Here is a 24127-nt window from a genome sequence, read left to right on the forward strand (position 1 = left end):
GTAACTAGTTAGTTGTGTTTCGTTTGTCAAGATGATGCTCCAAAAGGTTTGCCAAGACCACCAGCAACTAGCCATCCCTCAAACACCCTCCACGCTTGGAGCTAACTATCTCATTGCTTTAACTCACTCCTCTCGGCAACCCAGCCTTGTCTCCTGTTTCCCTTTCCCTGCCGAAGCAATCATGTCTTCTACAGCCGAAACCTACCAACCACAAGATGCCATCTCTTCCACCATCAAGACCACACTCGTGACAGGTGCGGTCGGCCTCTTCGCCTCGTCTGTTCAGAACACCCTTCAAAAACGAAACTACGGCCCCTGGGGCGTTGTCACAAGAACAGGCGGCACAATTGCTTTATTCGGTATGAAGACTCGCTCGCGTCAATGGCAATGGCAATGAATGGATGGAATGGAATAATCTAGATAGGCGAGCATTGCTGATATTCAGCTAATTTTGTGACTGTAGCCTCGGTGGGCGGTGCGTATCAATTCGCAAGGGTAGCAGCAGCTAATTTAAGGGAGAAAGAGGACCACTGGAATGCTGCGTGGGGAGGACTTTTCGGCGGAGCAGCTATTGGATTGCGCGGTTTGCCTTGCCCTCTGTTTTCACATCCTTCAGAGTCCGCGAAATTGGCAACCAGCGCTAACATGATGTATTTATTGCAGCCCGAACATTCCCCGCAGTTCTTGGTTACGGCGTGATTGTGGCCACGGCCCTCAGTGTATTTGAGTTTACTGGAGGAAGTCTTGCTGGCAAAGGACATGCCACCGAGGAAGATGAATTTGACAGGCGGGAAAGGCTCAGGAAAAATTACCGATCCCCAATTGAGGAGACAATTGCCCAACTTGGTGAAGGCAGAGGTATGTAAATGCTTCTCTTACCAATCCGCGGCCTAAATCCCCTGTTTCTACAACGACATGAGTGCTAAACATAAATGAAACTACAGGTATCCGGGGTGAGAACTACGAGGAACGAAGACGGCAGAGGATAAAGGAGAAGTACGGCATTGACGTGCCTGCCACAGCACAGCCCGCTGGAGCATAATATCAACTTTCTTATACAAAATACTTGCATATACATTTCCTAGTCATATATATCAGCCCTTACTTCCGTTCCCCGGTCTCTTGTTTCCTTCTCTCTTCCTGTAGTATATATTGTTTGTGTCGGAACCCAAATCCATCAGAACCTTCACACCCGCTTTTCCCCCGAATTACCAGCCAACCACCAATCGTTCCCTCCTGTACCATGCCCTCAATATTACCTCCTGGCTGAACCCTGGCAGATTTTCAGCCTAGTCTCCAGTTTGACCTTTCTCATCGATAGAGAGAATGTTTCAATTTTTAGTTTCGATGTGTGAAATGAAAAGTTTTGTGATGTTTGCGCTCGAATGGGCCAAATTGGAACATGCGTCTACACATCCACACAGAAGGGGAAATGTTGTTTCCGCTTTATATGCGCGACAAACAGAATCTGCCTTCCATAATAGATGCGTCTTTGTTATACGGCTTGGACCTTTACGCAATCTCCAGTAGTTTGGGTAATCTAATTGCCTGGGGGGAGATTCCGTGCAAAGATATCACATGACAGCTGGTTGACCCCTCAGCCACAATTGCGTGGCACTCTAAGAAGATGTGGCACATCTGGGGCGAACATGCTGTGCTGCTGTTGTCATCTCAATCCTTGAAACATGTAATAGGAAATAGACACAGGATCTCCCTGCACTGCTCAAGTCCATATATATATTTCCGAAGGTGGAAAACGGAGCTGATCATAATTTGCCTTCAGGAATCAACGGGGGAATCTCAATTCTTAGTTGACAAGTATTCAGAGGTACCGGTGTATTCTACTTAGCGCCAAGTCCCGGCCGGGGTCTGTGCGTGGATACCTGCCCAGTACTTGGATCCCTTCTCTCCTCTCTCTCGACGTCATCCGAAAAGCCTCCCGCCAGCCCGATGATGTCTTGCTTGTTGCCATCAAAGCCCATGCCTCAAGGTTATTCCTGAGGCTTTGTTTCTCCCCCACGATTATGCTTCTCTCGAAGGCTCTTGCTAACCTCCCTGTTCTCGTCGTATTGGCATATTGGCATATTCTAGATCTTGCCCCAACAATCGGTCCATGCTGTCAGTTACCCAGTTCGTAACTATCCTACTCCCCGCCCACAGCGAGTATTGTGAACGGCAACTGTCAGGTCGCTAGCGACTCCCAAATTTATTAGATTTGTAGATACCGAGACTTGAACTACGCAGATTCCGCTGCTTGGTGTCCGAGGCAGAAGGAATTCTTAACAATACAAACAGCTGTGGCTTCGACCAGCACAGTGTACCCCGCCCCATGGCCGCTCGACCTCAAACTCCGTTGCGCGATGCGTACATCGCGGTTCCCAACTCTACAGAGCTCTCTCATATGAATCAGATTAACGGCTCTGCTTCTGTCTCTGCCGCTCATCCAACCTCCTACATGGCCACGCCCGGTTCGATTGTTCCCTCGGACTTCCAGGTCCGGGGAGTTCCCGTCCAGCATTCGACCCAAACACCTCAAGTATCTCGATTCCATGAAGATATGTCCAGTCGGTGTGGGTCGTCTGTTGCCGATGGTCCTCCTCATAATACGAATAACCTCCACCGCTCTGACTCACAAATGTCAGCGGCAGTATCGCTCGTGCCGTCTCGAGCGTCGGGGACCATAAAAAAGAAACCCTCATTGAGTAAAAAGGGGAGTTTGCGACGGGCCGGGAGCCGGAGGAGTAGCCGTGCAGGGAGTGTAAGGAGTATGGCTCTGGGTGAGAAAGAGAAGTACGGGATCCTGGATAGTGATGACATCAACAGTGCATTTTATATTCCAATACCTACTTCGGGGAGTCCAACGGATGTTTTGGCTGCGAGATTCCAAGGTAGGCAGTTATTAGCAATGTACCCCTGGAGGATATTGTATATATGACTCCCCTGTTTTGGCTCGGATCGAACCCCGAACTAACTATGCGACACAGCCTGGCGGAAGGTCTTAAAGGATTTAATAATGGTTTTTCGGGAAATTCAAAAATCGCACGAAATCAGATCAAAAACCCTCCTCTCGGCGTCAGATTCGATGAACAACGTCGTTTTTCCAAACACGTTTCTTGCAACAGGCGGTATTTCTGATGCTACCAAAATATTAAAAGAATATCATAGACAAGCGGTGGTAGAATCGGCGAAGGCAAAGGACGTCGAATTAGAAGTCATTAAACAACTTACTGGTCTTCGATCAGATCTGCGACAGAAAATCAAGGAGATCAAGGGCCTCTCGGGCGACTTTAAGAATTCAGTGGACAAGGAGCTAGAAGGCACTCGGAAAGCCGTGAGGAATCTACAGGAAGCTCTTGGACTGGTAGATACAGACCCAGCAGCTATTTCGGGGAAAGGAGACCCTTTCCTTGTGAAATGTGCCGTACATAGGCAGCTTGAAAAGCAGATTGATGAAGAGAATTATTTGCATCGTGTATGCGGCCCATCTTCGTTTCCCTGCCACCTTGCTACCTGTAGGTTGTGGACCCAGTTTGCTGACCCTTCTTTACAGGCGTTCTTGAACCTGGAAAACTCAGGTCGTGAGCTTGAACGCATTGTTGTCACGGAGATCCAGAAAACGTACAATATGTATGCAAATATCCTGAAGCGCGATGCAGACGCAGCATACGATGCAGCAGGTCAGCTCATTGATGGCCCAATAAGTGTTCCCCAAGATCGTGAATGGGACGCTTTTGTATCTCACAACGACCGCTTGGTCGATCCTCTGTTGCCGCTACGAGATTTTCAACATATTCATTATCCCGGAAAAAGCCATCCTGCAGCGGCAGAAGTGCGCGCTGGCATGCTTGAACGTAAGAGCAAGTATTTAAGGAGCTACACACCTGGCTGGTAAGTTCAATGCAAACACATGTTCCGGGGTTTTCTATTGATATCGCTCTGAGTTAGCGAATTCGATCACGGATACTGACTGAATATAGGTACGTGTTGTCACCCACACATTTACATGAGTACAAGTCTGCGGATCGAATCGAGTATCAAAATCCAGTCATGTCGCTATATCTACCAGAACAAAAGTTAGGTTCCCACTCTCAAAGTGATTCAGCATCCCACAAGTTCATGTTGAAAGGACGGCAAACGGGTGCGATGCATCGCGGCCATGCGTGGGTATTTCGAGCAGAATCTCACGACACTATGCTCGAATGGTACAACGACATCAAGAATCTTACCGAAAAAACCGGCGAGGATCGCAATGCGTTTGTTCGCAAACATTCCCGCAATCTGAGTGGTGGACTCTACCGGGCGGGATCTATCAGCAGCGAAGGCGTCATGGATGAGGACGAAGCAGATGAAACACCATACTCTGCAGACCGTGTGATTGCAAATCAAGCTCCTCCATCTGTGGAAACGCAATGGCAGCAGCGCCCTCAACCAGGTGGGAGATTTCCAAGTGATATCAACCTCCGCCGAAATTCTCACGCCACTTACTCCTCATCTAGAGAAAGCTCTGGAGATCCCGACTCAATAGCGCCAGCCGCAGCCTCTACCGAACAAACCAAGAACCATGTAGCTGACCTCCAGGATGGGGTCCACGATGATACCGCCGATCTCAGCCATTCTGGCGTACTCGAAGGGCAGGATAGTCACTATGTAGATTGGGTGGCGGACGAGGCAACTACAAGTGCCCCTCAGAAAATTACCTACTCATTATCACAAACAACCTCTAATCTTGATGCCTCGATCGGTTCTCGCAAACTGGCAACTTCCCCTTCCAACCTCTCCCATGACGGCAAATCAGTAGCACTATCGTCTTCCCATATCTCAGCAGATAAAGGGGCCAGACTGGGGGGAAGTACAGTGTCATCAGTTATCAACAACATACCTCACTCCAGCAATGGATTGGGGAAAGATACAGCGACAACATTAACAATTCCGACAGCCACAGGAGTGGGCACCCCAAAAACCATGAAAACAGATTCTGACCAAACTCGCCAGCTACCGACGATGGTTAGTGAATACAAATTGCCTGGCCAGTTTCCTACCGCTGGTGGTTGATGTTTGCTTGAAGGGTTAATTCTGGAGACCAAACACATATATACATATTCCATTTTATATATCGAAACACTATCTATTTCTTTGGGTAAAGCTGTCCCAGAAGATATTTTTCCCTCTTTGTTTCCTTTTCCTTGATTATCAACTATACCTTCAACATCATTCCTCCCTCCTTGTGCTTTGAGAAACCTAGCACCATTCCTTTCTCTAAGTTACACGCTCATATACTTTCACTTCTCTAGGGTTTCCCGCGTCTTACTGTTCCCTTGCGTTGGAGTATATACCATTCCAAAGCCCATCAAATCCCAACTTATTTTCCTTACTCTCTCCACTGCCCTTTCCTTACATTCTCTTCCTCTCCCTTTTTCGGTTTTATTCAGACTTTATGTGATGCATCAGATTATTTTCACAAAGCTCCTTGGAGCCCCTCTGTACTCGTTTAATCTAACCTTTTTCCTTTCAAATGCCATAGCACTCATTAGCGCCATCTGTTGCTTTTTAAAATATATATATCTGTTTCTCCCACGCTTCGAAACACTTTTTTCGAATTCAGTCCCTCTTGTTCGCTTTGGGATGACACTGTTGTCAAGACCATGGTCTAGAAATGACATATTTAAGCTCGGAAATTGAAAAGATATATCGTGTATGAAGCATGTATGAAGCACACATCTCTCTTCTTCTTTGAAATATAGAAGCGTAAAATGTAATCAACAAAATGCTATTGCAAAAACCTCTACAAAGCTAAGAAGATATTTGTTTAGATAATTCCAACCTATTATAGATATCAAGTCTTCAAGTGTTTCAAAAGCTCCAGTTTGACCTACTAAATCTTAGAATCAAGAAACACTAATGACGTCAATGTTATCAAGGTGAGACTTCAACAAAAGAAAAAGTAGACCACGATTAAAATTCAGGCACGCTCTTTTAAACTTGGACGCGGGTGGCTTCCTTTGGCTTCTACGCATGTCAACAAGAGAGCAAATGCACAAATTGATGATCAGCAGTTAGCTAGAATATTTAGTGGCTACCACTGGCCATTTTCCAAAATAAAGGCAAAATAAATTTTAAACAAAATATATATTTTTTTAAAAAATATATATTGACTTACTATGGAACTAAATTGATTAGAGTTACGGGAAGTGGGTAGGTACATAGCTCCATTAGGTTGTTGGCGGTCTGCACAGCGGTATGGAAGCTTCTCTCCAATCGAGTTTGCTCGGGAGCCATACGGTGGAAAACGTGGCCGTGATGGCGCGAGATAGTTGGCTGGAATAATAATGTGCTATTCCTTCATGTACATGTACTGTGCCTGGATGGGCCCCACCGGGGTTAGGTCACTTTATTTTTAGCTGCCGGACGTTCCTGGGTTAACCATGATGGAGAGATGATTATGTTGGGGTATTCGATGCAAGATGTTAAGATGCAATAACACCTTATTATTACTAAATTCACATAATTCAACTTAAAGTTGAAGGGTATTGATGTTTGGCTATGGTTGCAAAGACACAAATTGAGCAGCCTATGGCTTTCACATTGTTACTTGGGCTAGAATCTTTATAAATCACCTTATTTATTTTACTTTATATATATTATTCTTCTATTGCTTGTCACTGGTGAATGCTGTCACACTCAATGCAATAACACCCTTTCATCTTCACTAGCCATTGAATATTATTCATGTGTCTTTGTATGCGTGGGTAAAGACTCTAATCATGCAGCTGGGTTCATTTAGCTGCATCCTGTACAATCTCAGCTTCCATTTACCAGTGCCCGACCAAGAAGTATGTCTTGAAATAATCAATTCACAGTCCCATAATCCCTGTTAGTTTCCAGCAGTCTATGCTCTATAACACAGTTTGCATAGAAATAAAAAAAAAAGCACCCATTTGTCAAAGATATATTTCCTTTGCTGTTTGAGCTCATGGTAGGGTTTCAATGATATTGTAACATTGCACAAGTCATTTGTTTGTTTGTGAAATAGCCCAAGTTGATGCATGCAGAAGCCATGCATGCCAGCTATTTAGCTATGTCTCTGTGTGGTTTGTACTGTATGAGGCAATCACTGATGAAAGTTCATTTTTTGTCTGAAAATGGCGGGTTGACACCCTACATTGTTTCAGTAGAGCATGCATGGAGTTGAAATCGATTCCCATTTTTCTTTCCCACCTCCACCCCTCCTTGCGGTATGACGGAAGCATGTCCAGGTTGAAAAAAAAAGTATCCTCTTTTCTCCGAGATTATCTCTCCAGTGATATCGGTCTCCTGCTTCCTTTGAGTAAATGTAATAGTCCGGTAGCGGTAAGAAACCCCAGGCAGGCTCCATCCCGTGCTTTGGAAGATCAAGGACGTCTGGATGGTTCGGCGATCTCATCATATATACTCATTGTCATTGGCAAGTCATGCAGGGGGAGAAGAGAAAAGGGAGCGGATCTCACCCCCTTTCCTCCATCATGCTACCCCTGAGTTGGTCAGCAATCCCGAGGCACTGTGCAATCACCAACAGTCATCACATGGAAGAAAGAACCTGGTTGATATTGGTCGGATCACGAGGTAAATATGGGATTTTCATATTGATGCCAGCACTCCTGAAAAATCCCCCATTGAGTTAGGAAACAAACCAACAAAAGTGCTGAATGAACCACCAGTTGAAGATTGATTCTGAGTTGACCTTGTGGATTGAACCTGACCTCCAGCTGGGGACAAAGCAGCTCAGCCCTGGTTGATCGAAGTCCAGGGTCGCAAGATGCATGGTATGATTGAAGGTGACCAAACTGCTCCCGTCGCCTTCGCAACAGCCCCTTTGCGTTCAATGCATCCAAAGTAGATATGGATCTTATTATCGGCAGGTTCTAGAACATGATGCTGTGCCTGAGCATGTTGTGGAACGAAGCCAGCAAGCTGCCTTAAGTGAAAGTTTTGGCTTGTGGACAGTCAACAGAGCCTCAACCCGAATCCAGTAATTAACTTTAGCCCTAAACCCTATCCTTGTGGTCACGATTTGGATGGAATCTGCAAAACAAAAGAACTTTGCTTTTAGATGAACAATCAATTGATCTTCATTTTCTGTACGAGGATGCTTGCAAATTTGATAGAAGGGGTAGACGGTTACTTACCTATCACTGTTAGTCTCCTAGCTGAAAACCAGCTACCTCGACTCATTCCTCTGGCCCTCTTAGAGATTTATCTGATTTCTGGTTCTATTACCGCGCGATTCCTGACGTTGCATTCCGAGTCACCAGCGGTCAGACTTCCATTGCTAGGCTCGATGCTGAACCATAATCTTCACATACTATTTGTTTTTGCAAACCTATCACCCGCCGCAGATGAGGCGAGAAGGCAGTTTCTCCAGTCACGTCCTGGACCAAGTACCAAAGTGGAGCTCAGAAATTTTGCGCACTAAACGAAAAATAGGAAAACAAAAAAGCGGTGTTATTCTGAATCAACAACATCGCAAAGCTCCTCGAGATTCGAGAATAGTAGGATTAGTGTTTCGGGGTTCTTAATTAACGCGACGATCCACAGGAACCGGCCGGCCAGATCCTCTTGAGACAAAAACATTTTTTGATACAATAATCACCGTGTCCAGCCTCCCTCGCGAAGCTATCGCACTAACCTGTAAAACTGGCTGTCTTGGAAGATGAATGAATTTTCACTGATCTTCCTCATTGTTTATTTTTTGTGCGGGAAAACCTGACTGTTATGAGATATATATCTATCGTGGCTGGTCGGGTTTATTATTCGATAATCCCGGATCTCCAATGTTGGTTGGATATTCCTGCCGGAGAGCAACCTCATGCTGACGCGAAATGCTGGTGGAACAGGGCTGAACCGCCACACTCTGCCAACTGCTAATTTCTGTGGCCAATCGTTGTGGGCTGGAATGGCTCCACAGCGCCATATCTTGGCCGACACACCCCTCATGACCAGGATCGCGATGTTCTGTTTCTACTTCACTCTTGTGTTTCCTTTCGCCTTGTTCAATTCCCATCCCATCCCCGAATTCCATTTCTAATGCCAATACATATTTGATTTTGCAAATCGTATTATACATATATAACTTGACATTTGTCCTGCTTGCTTTTTTTGCGCTTGTTTTCCTCGTTTTCGTTCAAAAGATTTTCGATCATCCCTTGCCTTCTTTCTGGCGGCATTCTCGTGTGGCACCTCATCCTTTAACTGCCTTTTAACTACATATCTACCATCCAATGAAACTTCCGCGGTTGAATTTTATACGGCTCCATTGTAAAGATATCTTCCCCCTTCCGTTTCATATCGGCCGCGGGACAGAAAGGGCATCTTCTAACAGTTTGTATTTCGCCGTGTTTAGATACTTATATCTTGCTCCTGAGTGTGCTGGCCGTGATTGTCATATATCCGGCCCAAAATTTGTCCGGAATTGATGCCTTTTTCACAAGCTGCAGTGCGGCGACGACGACGGGGTTGAATACGTATGCACGCTCCATTTGCTCTGAACTCCCCTCAATTGTGTCTTTCCCCCATCTTCAACTTGGTTCCTATATTGTAAGCTAACATCCGAGGAATGAAAAAAAAAAACCCCCTCCCAAAAAAAGTGTTGATGTCAATAAAATGCGTACATTCCAACAAGTGGTGATATACGTTGTCCCCTTGATTGGCAATTTGAGTGTCATAAACCTAGTGGTAGTGCTTGTTCGCCTATACTGGTTCGAAACTCGATTCAAAGACATTGGTAAAATCTCCCAATTTCCACGGGGAGCTTCAATCAGTCCTCTGTCGCGTCCTAAGGGCCTCTGAGATACAGCATGATTTACCTATTAGACTTGTGTGCGTTCGATCACCAGTTGACTTTGCTATCCGTTATACAATTTAGTTCGATTGTCACGGCAGCGTTTGCTTGATCGACCTCGTTCCAATAGATTGCAATCGTCAGAGTCCGGAGGAAGAGACAGTATCACTTTGCGAAACAGACTCACCGCTGCGAGAATACGAGATATCAGAGTGCTTCGTCCTGAGCCAAGAATTGGGAGCAGCAAGACAGCTGCCTCTGAGTCGGAGGGCCTAAGGCTACGAGCAAGGATTCTCAGCAGAATTCCCAACAATAACGCCAACAGCGAAAGCGACAGTCGAATTGGAACCGTTCCTAATGAGAACGAAAACGAGAATGCGAAAAGTTGCACTGTTGAAATAGATGATTCAACCACTTCTACTTCTACCCCAAATCCTCCTGCTTCTCCATCGGACCCAACGCCTGTAATGGTTGATCGAACTAGCCCTTCCCTTAAGAAAAATAGTATTGAACGGAGTGCGCCGCCTGCGCATATTAGCTTCTCAGCTGAAACAAACATGGAGCCTCGTGGACGCGCACTGCGGATTCCTGGTCCACGAGAGTTTGAGAGCGGTGGGAATGAGCCCTTTCCTTTCTAATATCGGCAAACTACGTGTGTCGGCGAGGATTGCTGATATGGTACCAAATAGGACAAACGGTTCGCGAGGTTGACGACGGTAAGATTTGCAAATTCGACATTTTAACAATTTTCTCATTCTATGTGACGCATGTATATGTTTAAGCTGATAGAGAAGCTGACGAAATGACATAACTCACAAAAACTATAGATGACCTGGCGAAAAGCATAACCATCGAAGAACCGCCAATGACTGGTCCCTCGGGGGAAAATGAACGCCGACGATTGCCCACTATGGGTAGGCTGTTGTCCCACGCAGTTTCCGTCGAAAGAGCTGCTTCGAATGCTTTTATTCTCGGAAATAGTTCACGGAAGCGTTCTCGATCGAGGTCTTCTAACCCACTAAATCGATCGTCCTCGAGGGCTGATCGGGTCCCCCTCGACATGCCCTATCTCTCTTACCAACCAACAATCGGACGTAATTCGAGGTTCCTGGGTTTGACTGATGACCAGAGGGATGAGTTGGGAGGAATTGAGTATCGTAGCCTGAAACTTCTGGCGAAGATTGTGTTCAGTATGCACCACCCCTGTTATCTCTTTCTATGCTTGGAAGTTATTAATGCTTGTAATCAAAACAGGCTACTACGTATTTTGGCATGTATTCGGCGTCGTTTGCCTAATCGGTTGGATTCACAATTCAGACCGGAAGTACCGGGACTATATTCAATCTGTAGGCCAGAGCCCAACTTGGTGGTATGTCCCCGCATTGCTTCGTCAATATGAAAAATCTCCAACGAGGGTAACGAGCTAGAATTGGCTGATATGTATATTCGGGTGGCGCCTAGGGCAATTTTCTCTGGGATGACCACTTACAACAACCTTGGATTCACTCTTACCCCAGATTCGATGACCAGCTTCCGCAACGCAACCTTCCCCATCTTCATCATGACATTTCTAATGTACATCGGGAACACAGGCTACCCTTGTATGTTACGCCTCGTCATATGGCTCATGTTCAAAATCTCGCCCCGGGGTTCTGCAATCCGCGAGCCATTGAATTTTCTTCTCGACCATCCTCGTCGATGTTACACTCTACTTTTCCCATCTAGTCCTACCTGGATGTTATTCTTCAGCCTGGTATTTCTGAACTTCATCGACGTACTGCTATTCCTAGTTCTAGACCTGCATAACGAAGAAGTCCTGGCTGTTCCGTCTTCATGGAATAGGTTTCTGGCTGCGGTTTTTCAGGCAGCGTCGGCGCGCACGACAGGGACGTGCACTTTTAATGTTTCTAAGGTGCATCCGGCTGTACAGTTCATGCTTATGGGTATGCTCAAAAGCGAAAGGGTGTGGCCGTAGTTGTTGTGTCAAGCTAACATGCCGATTCAATTTTTAGTAATGATGTATATCTCTGTTTTCCCAATTGCAATTAGCGTACGAAAGTAAAAGGATACCCCCCATCCCTTCCCCACAAACTTCCCCCCCTCTTGCACCAATATCAAACTAATTACCTTCAACAGAACAAATACCTATGAAGAAAACTCCTTGGGCCTTTATGATCCACAAAGCGATGAAATCGACGAATCAAATAGCACCGCCTCCTATGTGGGTGCACATATGAAAAAACAACTTGCATTTGACCTCTGGTATGTCTTCTTCGGGATGTTTCTTCTTATGATCACCGAAGGGTCGAAACTAGCAGATAAGGCGGATCCGGTATGTTTTGCTTCGAGTTTCCCCAACTTGGTGAGCCAATATAATAACACAAAGCCATGTAGGACTTCGCAATCTTCTCGATTTTTTTCGAAGCTGTCTCGGCATAGTAAGTAAATTTTCCTAGTTCTACATCGTTTGCTAGTAATTAGTTTAGTATTGAATGCATGACCTTCGCCATCTCTTCTGCATCCCATACTATCTCCAATATGCTCACAATCTAACCTCCGCGCTACAAACTATAGCGGAAACGTCGGTCTGAGCTTAGGTCATCCATCTATCAACAGCGGCTTATCGACCAAATTCAGCGTGTTGGGAAAACTAGTCATCTGCGCTTTGATGCTTCGCGGTCGACATCGCGGATTGCCTTATGAACTTGATCGTGCAGTGAGCATCCATTTCCTCTTGAATTCCAACCCTACCCCCTTTAGGAGATAATTCACCCATCCACCTACCTCTATACATGCTTTTTTACCCCTTACCCCTTTTGTTGTCCCCCTTTTTCATTCTTCTTTCCAGCAGAAATGAAACTCTATATTCATTCTCATCATTTTTCTTCACACTCTAAATTATTTTGAAAAAAAAAAAATATGCAGATAATCCTCCCCAGCGAACGGAATCTTACGGAATCAAGTGCTACGAAGGATGGTGGTCCAGTCACCACTACACAAACCTCAACAAATGCTACTATTGGCTCCTTGTTGCGCACTCGAATTGCGGAGATCGTCTAAAAGGCGGTTTGAGAGAAATTTTGCCTCACATAGACATATATGCTAACTAGCACATTACATTACACGGCGTTCGCTTGGTTGGACGGGACTTGGACATTCGCAAGAAGTTAATTGTTATTTACTATTGTTGTTTTTTAAATAGACATGGGAAAGTGGTATGATACGATACGTACTTAACAGATTCCTTCCTCCATAGCGTGTGCTGTTTGATTGAATGATATTCTTTCAACATTGCTCTTTCTTCTTGATTCTCAGATTCTAATCATGCCACCGCTAACTCGCTCACCTGCACGATTAGCAGGCAACTTAGAGAGGTCACGTGGCTGCTATCAGAGCATGATCAGGGGCGACTCAGCAGACATGCCAACATCCGTTTTCTTTTCTTTTCTCTTCTCTCTCTTGTTGGACAAGAAGAATCCTGTCAATGGATGAACGCAATCATGGGTTAAATCAAACAATTGAATGATATAAATTTAGAAGGTCGTCTTAGGCGGGCAGTTTTACAATTTTGCAAGCAAGCGAAACAGAAGTAACTAAGATAGTAGGTAGAGCAGAAACGACACTAAGGAAATTAACAAGGAGATTCAAAAGCAAAGCACATTTTTCCCAGCTAATGAAACTCAATAAAATGACAAAACACAAGTTATGGTCAAGAGAGGGGGGGGAGGAGGAGGAAAAAAAAATACAGGAAAATCCATCATACACTCATACCTAGCAAGAAACTAGAGAGGTGATGGAGGAACCGGGAACGGCAAATTAACACCCATCCGGTATTCAAGCCCGTGAGCTGATGCTGAATCGATAACAAGTAGAAGCAGACCTGTTCCTTCTTTTGGGGAGTAAGCTGGTGAAATATTTTTATGGCAAACGATAGAGAGAAAGAAAACAAGAGGGGGAAATGATTAACGCAGTTCTTAAAATAAGATGAAACCAAAAGCAAGTCCGTCACCGAGAAGCGAGATTTTTGGTGAGGACAAGTTAACAAGCAGAAGGCTCACTACCCGATACTGCCAACATTTTACATGATTTGGTCTTGGGTAAGACCGCCTGTTGCTTCTGTGCCTTCCATGGCATCTGCGGCACCATTGTTCAAGTACTTGACAAAGGTCAGGCCTAGAGGGCGACCACCATACTGATACCCCGTGAATTTGTCTGTATATTATGTTAGCAGGCAATAATTTTTTCGACAACGCAGATAGCCTATTGAGAATGAGCAATGAATATGGATAGGCAAGACTGACTGATAGCGGTTTCTGCATTTTCAGCGGTGTCAAATTCAACTACTCCAGTTCCTCTGGAGCGTCCATTAGGCTCATACTGAATCTCGGCCTTTTCAACTTTACCAATCGTCGAAAAGAGGTCAACTAGATCCTCATTGCAGGTCGACCAAGGAAGCTGTTTGGAAACACAGTTCCTTCCGTTAGCCAAAAAGCAAAGATATAAAAATTTAAATAAACAAATACAAAAATCAAAGTAAGGACGAGAACGTACATTGCGGACATAGATAGTTGCACTCCTCTCTCCACCAGAAGTTGCAAAATCCGTGAATGGATTTGGAGGAACTGATCCTTCCACTGGGCCAGCACTGTGACCACCACCGTACCCGCCTCCAAAACCGCCTCTTCCACCACCGTACCCACCACCAAATCCACCACGGCCACCACCAAACCCGCCACGGCCGCCCATGAAGCCACCACGAGCTGGAGCTCCACCAAACCCGCCACGTCCAGCGAAGCCAGGGCCCGATCCCGCATAACGGTCTTCGCGAACTTCCAGTGTTCGACCCTGCCAATCATATCCATTGAACTGTTGGATAGCATTTCGCGCGTCATCCGCACTTTCAAATGCGACAATGCCGGAACCCTTTGGGCGGCCACTGGGATCAACATGCACATCGGCACGGACAACAGCACCGTGTTGCGCTGTAAATAGGATATTTTGTCAATGCAAAAGCACTCTACGCACACACACAAATATCACGCAATGCACAGAATTGATCAAGGCCTGCAACAGGTTTGGACTTACCAGCTTGGCGGAATAGATCCTTCAAGTCCTGCCAGCCTACATTGAATGGGAGCTAAATATAGAAAGTTAATGGGCCAAGTTTCATGAGCAGAATTGGGGGGAAAGAAGTATGAATGATGAAAAGGGTACACGGTGAGGGTAGGAAAATGTGTTAGGAGGGCAACAAACGTTGGAGACATAGATTTGTCGGCCACCACCAGTACCAGGGCCTGAGGCATAGCCTCCATAGCCTCCGCGTCCAGGGCCTCCGAAATCATTACGGGCAGGTTGGCCAGTGAAGCGGGGTTCTGCCTCACGGTCCTACAGTGATGCACAGCAGACCATGCAATGTGTCAGTTCATGAAACGAGCTGTAAAAAAGTAGAAGGTAAGGAAAGCGAAACAGTTCCTACCTCGCGAACGTAAACAAGTCTACCCATGAGAGTTTGGTTACTGAGCGTCGCTACAGCATTTTGAGCTTGCTCCCTCGATGCGTATTCCACAATCCTGCAAATTTTAATAGTTAGATCGATTTTTCCAAACACAACAAACATGAGACCCTTCTTTCCTGCTACCTCAACGAAGGATTACTTACCCGCAGCCCTACATCAACCGGATCGCCAAGCCCCAACCCGTCAATCCAACGTCCATCAAAATAACCATTAAAGAAAACCAGGAAACCAGGAAACCAGCCACAGCTACACGTTGACGCCCACCTTCGACATTCCATTGGGAAGTAGTAAAACATCGGCAAAGAGGACCTCTCCAGCTAGAACATTACGAACCAGTCCACCGCAGTTAGCTCCATTTCATTTCCAGCTGACCACGCAGTCCTTCCTTGGTCGTAAGGCTCGCTTACCCTGTCTCATAAAATCTTTAAGGTGATGCCATTTGACATCGTATGACAAATTGCCAACATAGACCCGGCGGTCTTGTTGGGAAGATTCGCGTACTGATTGCATCATTTGTTCCTTGGCAAAAGAACGATCCTCGAAAGAACGAGAAGAAGCGCCACGTCCACCGTATCCGGAGCTTGAATGTCCGCCAGTAGCACCAGCTGTACCGCTTACAGGAGTTCTGGATCGACGATCGTTGCGACGGTAGTCTTCACGACTACGGGACCGACTACGAGGAGAGTAGGAACGACGACTGCGACGTGGACTACGGGAACGACGACGTGGAGAACGAGACCTCTCGCGCTGCAAGTTGTTAGCCATCACACAGACCTTCGAAGTCAATTAAGAGAGTGAAGATCGTGCTAGTGAAGGGAGGAACAACGCGCGCACATCAAACGAGATGGAAACGAAAAAGGATGTTGAGTGGAAGTGGAGAAGTTTTCACTACAGATGGAGCAAAGGAAAGTGAAGGTTGGATGGAGAGTTAAGAGTCGTGGTGGCTGGGAGAAGGTAATTGGCTGTCGACGGGCAACCACGTGAATAATTAAGTTTGGGAGCGGGTGGGGGAACGGAAGTTGAGCAGGCGAGGAAAGGAGAACAGAAAAGGAATCCCATGCAACAGCGACAGGAGATAATTTTTGATATAGGACAATCAATGGACGATGCGGGATGGCAAGGAGGGCTGGCAAAGGCAGAAGGCAAAGATGGTGGAGAGCAGCGGAGACGAACAGAGGGTCGCAGCGGCCCTACATCAGCCTGAGCATCTCCGATCAAGCAGCCCTCTGGAAACATCTCATACAGCCTATTTCCTCTCCCACCAACAATAGAAAATTATTGTGTGCCCTGCTCATGCCTCTCTCTGACCGTGGATGGTGTCCTCGCTTTTGATGCCCGCTTCCGAATAATCCCGTGCCACAATTTATAAGGTCGAGATACGAAAAGGTTGTCCGTGATGATTGAGGGTAGGATTACAAAAAGTTGCAAATGCACTTACTTGGGCGGGTCGATAGACGTCAGCTGCACCTAGGAATGAGAGAAGGTTCCCGTGAGTTTCAAGCGTTACCAGCCAAGTGAAGAAGAAGGTTGGAAGAACGAAAAAGCAATTGAGAACAAAGTGCGTGAAAACAGAGTGCGTGAAAACAACAACGGAGGGGCTGGAGAGAATCAAAGCAAGGGATAAAATCGGATAGCGAGCAGAAAAAAAGTGCAGAGCAGGGAGAGAGGTGGCTTAGTAGTGGGCGAGGTGAAGCGGTAAACGCCCTCACTGAAGTGTACTACGGCCAGAAGCAACTCGAGACACTGGAGCCAAGCCAAGGAAGGGGTTGTATGGTTGACTCAACACAGAATGCAAGGGACCACTCTAGACGTATCAAGCATGAGGAGGGGGAGAGCGAACCTAGGGAGGGGTGAAGGGGGAGTGAAGGGATCAAGGAGGGATGTTTGTAGCATCAATGGCATGACAAGGGGACAGTACGGAGCAAAAGGACAAGAGAGCACGCTGCTTGCCGTTCTTCTGTTCACCCTTGGGAATGCAGACTGAATAACGTAATAAATATATAACGGTAAATAGGCATGTCGTTCCATACAAAAAAAAGGATTGGGAAAAGGAAGTTGAGAAAATTATATAAAAAAATAGACTAAGATATTGAAAAAAAAAAATAATAATTTTTAGAAAATTTTTTTTCTTGAGCTCAGGCGCTGCAAGCCACGGCCAGAACCAGGCAACAGTGGGATCGGGAGGAAGGCACACAAGGCATGTCGGGAAGGAAACGCGAAAAGGAAGGGTATGGCAAGCTAGTCGCGCGCAAAGGGGACGACGAGTAGAGGAGAAGAGGAAATGAGACACACGCACCCATAGCTTATAACAGAGGAGGGAGAGGGAAGAGAAGGAGGAGGAGGAAGTATATTCGAGGGTTGAGGGACCACAGCAAAGTCGATGGAGTGATTTCCCAGCGCGTCGGAAAGGGGGGAAGGGTTTCTGCGGTGATGAACGGACTGGCTTCAGCGTTGGGGAGTCGGATCAGGTATGAGATTTTAGACGGCTGCACGACGGAAAAAGGGCTGTGGAGGCGTGTTATTGGACGAAGCGAAAAGGCGACCTGAGCAGGGATGGGCTGGATAGCCGGAGACAGTGGGATCAGAGGTGGTCAGAGGGGTTGTCTGGGTGGTGGTGGTCGTGTCTGCGGAGTGGAAGCAAAGTTGAGGAGAAGGTTGCTTTTTTCTGTCCTAGCTGATTCCTGTTCGGCCAGAATATCAAAAGCTTAAAAAGGCTGTTTTTTTGCTGTTTTTGGGTGGGAATTTTTCATATTGAGCAGCCAGTTCTGTTGATAACTGGGCAACGGTTGGAGCTTGGCATACGCGGATACAGGATGATACACAGCAAAAGGTTGAGGGTCGGCACAGGGAACAGATAACAACAGCATACTACCTTTTCATTTCAAGATGAATATGCACATATATAACTATATATTCAAGAGGTGGGAAATGCGGTATGCAGTCTAGGAAGGGTTTCAGCATCGCACTCCCTACCATAGCTCAATTGCCCATTGACCTGAGCTGCAGGTCCCGTACCGTACAGTACATGCCCTACGTATCCTTGTAACCCACTTACCGCTTGTCACTAATCGAGCCTAGGATGTTGCTTAACCACACAATTTCCAGCGCTCCGATGCTATCATGATACCCCCCTCCCCGCAAGGCTCTGTTATGGACATGGTTTTACTTCAGTCTCCGCTGTCTGCGGATACAGTCACGTTGTTTTCAAATTATCGCCAAAGGAGTACCCAAAGGAATAACGACACAGGCCGTATACCCCTGCAGGACTAAATTTCTCGGCGTTCATGGGTCAACGAGGCTCATGCTGCAAATGCTCAAGACTGAGCGAGAGACAGCCACCCGATGGGAAAGTCTCTCCTCCGAAGGACCCTAAGCATCCTTTCCTCAGCCATCGCAGGCGGATGGGGAATCATTCCTCTATGCTTGAAACGTGGACTCCATCCTAATCTCGTGCCAGCCTCCTTTCCCCTTTCTTTTCTGCAGAATAGCTCCAAGATTCGAGGCGTTGGGAACTGCGTTTCGGGATTGATTTATGCAGACCTTAAGCCACACAGCCGGAGAGGGAGTTGGTCGGAAATTACCCAGGCGATGCTGGAATATAGTTTCTCGGAATCATTCCCATCCATGCTTGCGTTGGAGGGGGAGTTTACAATCCAATTGAACAGAATGATGAGCCACACCTCCAGAGGACAGCGGGAAACTTGGAGGTTCTGGTGAGACGCTAGAGCAAGAATGGGAACCATCCAGGTATGACTTTCTCAGCTCTCACTTTCTTTTCCCCCAACACATACGCAGCAGTACTTGAGGTTGCCGCAACCGTTGCGTGGAAGCATTGACGAACTGGGTTCAATGGCCCCAGATTAAAGATCCGGATCTTCTCCGGGATCAGTACACCCTAAGCTGACGGCTGCGTGAGAAACCTCAGATTCAACAAGACCGGAGAAAGTGGTTGGCTAATTCGTTCACCAATTTCTTTACACAACAAAGCAATAGGTACCAAAGAGCACCAAGCATATCCCATGTCACAGATCGTTTTGAAAATGACTGGGCTAGTCATGCAACGTAAGCCTACATAGTAGTTGAGAAAATCTTGGACAATGGGGTTGGACGACATCAACGGGATGAGTGGGGTACTAGATATGGATGTGTAATCTCCCCGGAGTTGGTTCTTCGCCTTCCAGAATAAAACCCCCGGCAGTGTTGATTAGGAAGAAGGACGAAGGAAGAACAGAAAGTGACCAGGAAGCGATGCATAGCGAACCTGTGAAAACCATCGAACGAAAATTACATTTTCCAATCAAAAGGTCCCGACCTAACAGAATTTCACTTCAAAGTTATCTCGAAAGGACCAATTGAATCGATGAGAGTGCGAATCATAAACCTAGCTAGGACAGGGCTACCTAGGATGTCAACGACACGAGGTGCGCACACCGCCGTTATTCTTATCTCACATTTGTTATGCGTCGAAGATTTTCAGATTCCCTTCTCACCTTGGCTCCCTTTAAGCCAACTAATATTATTTTACAATATTCACGATGACATTGAAGGTTTGTTTCAAACAACTGTACTTGTAAATGACGGTTCAATACACCACGCAGGTGACGTTATCTAATGGCTGGAGGAGCCCATTAACATCTGGCACTGCGGTTCCCATTTCGTTCCTCAAAGCCATCAGTATCTAATCGTCAGATGCGCCTGATGTTGACTAATGTCAATGGCAGAATTTCGAATACTCACAGGCTTTGCTCATGCAGCAAGAGGGAAATGGAAACACAAGTAATGTTCTCCTGTGCTCCTGCTTCGATGCCCCTATTGCTCTTCGTTATATTATCATATCTTACACTTTTCTACGAAGTACTTTTATTTCCTTTCCTGCCAGGCTAATGTAGCTTCCTGTTACGTTTTAACTCGTTTGGCTTCATTTAGGTACCTCGACTGAATAATGCCAAAAGACGCTCCAACCATGTGTTGCAGCTGTTGGGGCTTAGATTCTGCTAATTGGTTGTCTCTGTGGATGTTTCTGGAACTTCTATCAGTTTACCTATGCCCGACGGCTGTCCTTGCCTCGACGTTGCTTGAAGTTTAACACATGGACAATCGCTGTTGAAAAAAATTGAAAATTCCATCAGGAACGAACGTCCCATGGCGGAATACGATACTTGGACCTAAGTCCGAGACAAAAAGTTCGAACATGTTAAACTTTCTTCCATTGACCAATATCTTGCATATCAATGCATGCCCATGTACTACGTGTACTCCACTATAAAAGCTCCAAATAAGGCCGCCTTTACTTGAATATGATTAAGATATGCCGACCTTCTTCCATCAGTCCTTTTCCTAATTGTGTAGAAGCCCTAGCGAATGACCTTATGGTTAATCGATATAGGTTTACACGCAGTCTCTAGTTGTTATCCGATCACCTCATGGATAAGCCAAACTCTCATATGGGCAAAGCGAAGTCTCCACGGGATCACCAGGCCCCAAAAAGGTCTTAGCTACCTCTAGGTTTGCTTCTTGATCGCACTTATGTGCGTGCTGCTGCCTTGGAACGCTAGATAATGTTTTTAGTGCGCGGCCTAAGCCTGGTCTGCCCAAACACACCGTTGCTGTGTGCACCTGTGCAACGTCAGGCCATCACTATTCTTGTGTCGTTGCGCGAATGAAATAATCCCCTCAGGGATAAACTTGCTTTTTCGGAATGGGCATGGCTGGGCGAGTTAGAGCGCTCCTTCAGTCCCCTTATCCTTGTGCGCAAGCAGCCCCAACCACTGTCCGTCTGCGGTCGCTGACAACCCGTTAATTAAGGATGGGGGCTTAATACACAGTAATGACATGGCTGCGTTCGTCACATTGGCTGACCACACTCCAGAAAAGTAATGCCTGCCGTTGTCCATGGATCTATGAGGCAATCGTGTGTGGAGTCCTCAAATTGACAAGCAGTTATAGCCAAACCTTGCCCACTTTATGACAGCGTTTCTTCAAACCACTGAGATGGTGATTTCGTATCGACCTTCATCAACTTCAGCTGCTTGTTCCTTAGATCTGGGTTTCAAAGACTCGTCGTTTCTAAACCTGTGAAATCATGCGTTTGCCTGTGTTTTGGCTCTCACACAGGTGATAAGGAAAGACACTGCTAGTTTGCCCTGTGCGTACGTCTGGTCCCGCTGCAGAATCACAATACTTGCATTATCTGGTGTTGCATACTCTACCAACACCCGAGCAGATCAATAAATAAAATCGTCACCAGTTGGTTGTTTCTCTCGAGCTAACTATAACCGAAGTATCTGTATGGTATCTTCCCAACGGACGCAAAATACATATGAGATAAGGACGTGAGGATGCCCTTTGCATATGCTGTATTGACACGGGTTTCGATTGCAATTACCTTAGGCAAGGCTACGGCGTAGGGCCCCAAACAACGCTAAGAAATCTCACTTTGACTCTCCCATACCAGTAAGCCCTCCGTTCCATCTCTGTTCGAGATGCCGATTGTTGAATACGGGAACGTCTGGAACTCCCTACCGTTGCCTTGATGGAAATCATCATCGTTCTCTTCGTGAATTATGACTTTGTATCAACTAGCATAATTCGCCGTGGAAGAAGTGAGGAAAAAAACCAACACTTAGCCAAGGCGCTCATGCATGGAATTACTGCACGTCTCTCCATTCATCGAACACCCACTAATAAATAAATGGAGGTGATTGGCCATGGGGCAGTTCTGACTATTCAAGCCCTCACAGCCGACGGCGCAGGGGCCAGAAGGAAGAAGCAGATATTTTGCTATCCGAGAGCCTGAGGCTAATCCTGACTTTTTCAATTTCGCATTTCATTGTTCCTTTTTCCTTTACCTGGGAAACTGAAATCGTTATCCTTACGCAGGGTACCGATTTTTACAGAGTATTTATTGGGTTTGCCCTTTTTTTTTTTTTTTTTTTTTTTTTTTTTTTTTTTTTTTTGATATCTAGTGCTGAACGTTGAACAGTCGGTGGTAATGGTCTAGAAAGCTCGCGTGAGCGTGACCATTTCTCTTCTCACAAGAATTTTGTTTTTACCCTTACTTCCGAGTGTCCCCTCTGAGTCTGTTTGATTTTAAAATGCAACTAGGACTTTTTTTAGTGAGTTAGCTAAATTTGTGAAAGATGCTTCGTGCTGATCATTGTTTCAAAATGATGACTGGATTTTTCTTATTTTGATTCCCTTGCCGCAATTTTTCTTGTTCATTTTGTCCAAAAAAAACCTCAATTTTCCGCTACCAGAAGATGCATTAGGAGCCTAATATATGCTCTTACAACGAAGACAGCTTTTGGTTTCTATTATTTACTTATTTAACCTACTATTTCCACTTCGTCACCTTACTCAGTTGTTCAAATGGGTGTATCGATTACTGGCGATGGCCATGGCACTGTATACTTGCCCCGCAGGAGTGCTTGATGGATATTGCCAGAAACAAAAAAAGTACTGGAAAATATGCTTCCACTAGCACCAGATATAAGGAACCTGTGACCGCCATCAGGCATCGCAAATTAGAAGAAAAAGGGTCAAAAAACAAATCCGAAAGTGCGGTATGGACGTTCCACCTTTTGGATAAACACCATGACAGGAAAAAAGAATGTCTCTTCGCTCGACCCGACGAGGATGTCCATAACTGAGATACTACCGTACACTCAAGGGTTATGGAAAGGAAGTTTGAAATAAAAAGCGGGTATTTGTCCGCATTCAGGCTACCAACCTAGTTAGGGGGGAAAAATCTAACGGAGACTCCTTCAGTTATGCTTTTGGATTAGGGATGTGCATTCGTCATTGGACCTAGTTCACACAGAACCATCCGCTTCCCCGTCGTTAGGCTTTGAACATATATCCACACATTTTCTATCACAGCCTGAAAATAACTAGAAAGCCAAATTGGACACGCGACTTATTCCAGCAAATCGGCAACTATCTACACAAGCTTTGTCCATACGCATCCCGTTTCGAGCACTTGAACCGATGCATATATATCCTGGTTATCGTGGAACCGCCAGGGAAATGATCCAGACTCTCTCGGTTTGAATCAGGCAATACTGGGACATTCGGACCTGGAGAAATGCATTGAATTATATGATCTATTACTTGCAGCGGCTCACGATCTCCCATTTCAGGCTTCTCTTTTCTCTTCAGCAGTTGAGCTCGGGAGGTGGCAAGCGAGGAGCTGTACGTACTCTATTTTGTTCCTCACCAATACCGAAAGAACCGCTAGGTATCTAACTCAGTGTGGAGTCTGTTGCCTTCCCTCTCGAGGGAGGTCACTCCGAATAGCACGAAATGCTCAATTTTGCCATGTATGAGCTCCCCTAAAAGCGACGTAATGGAAGTCAGTGATTAGCCAACCGTTCGGTCATTGGTAAGGTGCTATCCCAAGTTGCAGCGGAAAGGGAAGCGCTAGTGTCCACTAATGTCGCGAAAAAAAAGCGAAGCTTGTATGAAAGCGTCATGGCTCACCAAGACATTTTTGACAAGATGATATTCCCTTTTTTCTCAAAGGAAGAAGAGAGTTGCACCCCAAACAGCTGGGCAGGCCAAGACTTAGTTATAGGGGATGAACCTAGATCACGAGATATCACTAGCCCTTACTAGCAAAATCTTGAACTCACACCCAAGGACTCCCGAGCATTGCTTGTTGTTCACCCAGGGCCAACATCAAATTAACATAGTGGGGGCAATTTCTGTTGAATGGCTTGTTGATATTTGATAAATAGGACTGGTTTGCTCTGGTCACTGCAATCGAGAATACTTCCATGGCGTCCCTCTTGCCCTTGTTC

At 45.9% G+C, this 24127-nt stretch overlaps 6 protein-coding genes across 6 annotated transcripts; 5 read left to right on the top strand and 1 right to left on the bottom strand.

The window, feature by feature from the left end:
* Positions 1–172: 172 nt before the first annotated feature.
* HCBG_02633 (NADH-ubiquinone oxidoreductase) lies at positions 173–1103 on the top strand (the record flags this gene model as incomplete). Its single annotated transcript, XM_045429682.1, has 4 exons — positions 173–359; positions 464–583; positions 664–858; positions 945–1103. 4 exons carry the CDS (start codon positions 182–184, stop codon positions 1040–1042), a joined length of 591 nt encoding a protein of 196 aa, XP_045289577.1.
* A 1226-nt stretch (positions 1104–2329) lies between these two features.
* HCBG_02634 (PH domain-containing protein) lies at positions 2330–5052 on the top strand (the record flags this gene model as incomplete). The annotated part of the gene is made up of 3 exons (XM_045429683.1): positions 2330–2888; positions 2985–3888; positions 3978–5052. The coding sequence occupies 3 exons, from the start codon at positions 2330–2332 to the stop codon at positions 5050–5052; spliced, it is 2538 nt and encodes an 845-aa protein (XP_045289578.1).
* Positions 5053–9044: 3992 nt separating this feature from the next.
* On the top strand, positions 9045–12878 carry HCBG_02635 (low-affinity potassium transporter; the record flags this gene model as incomplete). Its single annotated transcript, XM_045429684.1, has 12 exons — positions 9045–9291; positions 9377–9497; positions 9621–9757; positions 9899–10426; positions 10642–11004; positions 11069–11183; positions 11276–11757; positions 11827–11872; positions 11951–12146; positions 12209–12252; positions 12389–12530; positions 12740–12878. 10 exons carry the CDS (start codon positions 9637–9639, stop codon positions 12872–12874), a joined length of 2172 nt encoding a protein of 723 aa, XP_045289579.1.
* Positions 12879–13321: 443 nt separating this feature from the next.
* HCBG_02636 (RNP domain-containing protein) lies at positions 13322–16094 on the bottom strand (the record flags this gene model as incomplete). Its single annotated transcript, XM_045429685.1, has 9 exons — positions 13322–14026; positions 14116–14269; positions 14366–14796; positions 14900–14951; positions 15068–15199; positions 15291–15384; positions 15473–15480; positions 15594–15646; positions 15737–16094. The coding sequence occupies 9 exons, from the start codon at positions 16092–16094 to the stop codon at positions 13893–13895; spliced, it is 1416 nt and encodes a 471-aa protein (XP_045289580.1).
* A 2519-nt stretch (positions 16095–18613) lies between these two features.
* On the top strand, positions 18614–19685 carry HCBG_02637 (uncharacterized protein; the record flags this gene model as incomplete). Its single annotated transcript, XM_045429686.1, has 4 exons — positions 18614–18759; positions 19023–19076; positions 19323–19391; positions 19511–19685. The coding sequence occupies 4 exons, from the start codon at positions 18614–18616 to the stop codon at positions 19683–19685; spliced, it is 444 nt and encodes a 147-aa protein (XP_045289581.1).
* A 2176-nt stretch (positions 19686–21861) lies between these two features.
* HCBG_02638 (uncharacterized protein) lies at positions 21862–22406 on the top strand (the record flags this gene model as incomplete). Its single annotated transcript, XM_045429687.1, has 2 exons — positions 21862–21931; positions 22312–22406. The coding sequence occupies 2 exons, from the start codon at positions 21862–21864 to the stop codon at positions 22404–22406; spliced, it is 165 nt and encodes a 54-aa protein (XP_045289582.1).
* Positions 22407–24127: the final 1721 nt, after the last annotated feature.

Source organism: Histoplasma capsulatum (assembly GCF_000150115.1).
Source record: "Histoplasma capsulatum G186AR genomic scaffold supercont2.3, whole genome shotgun sequence".
Lineage (NCBI taxonomy): Eukaryota > Fungi > Ascomycota > Eurotiomycetes > Onygenales > Ajellomycetaceae > Histoplasma > Histoplasma capsulatum.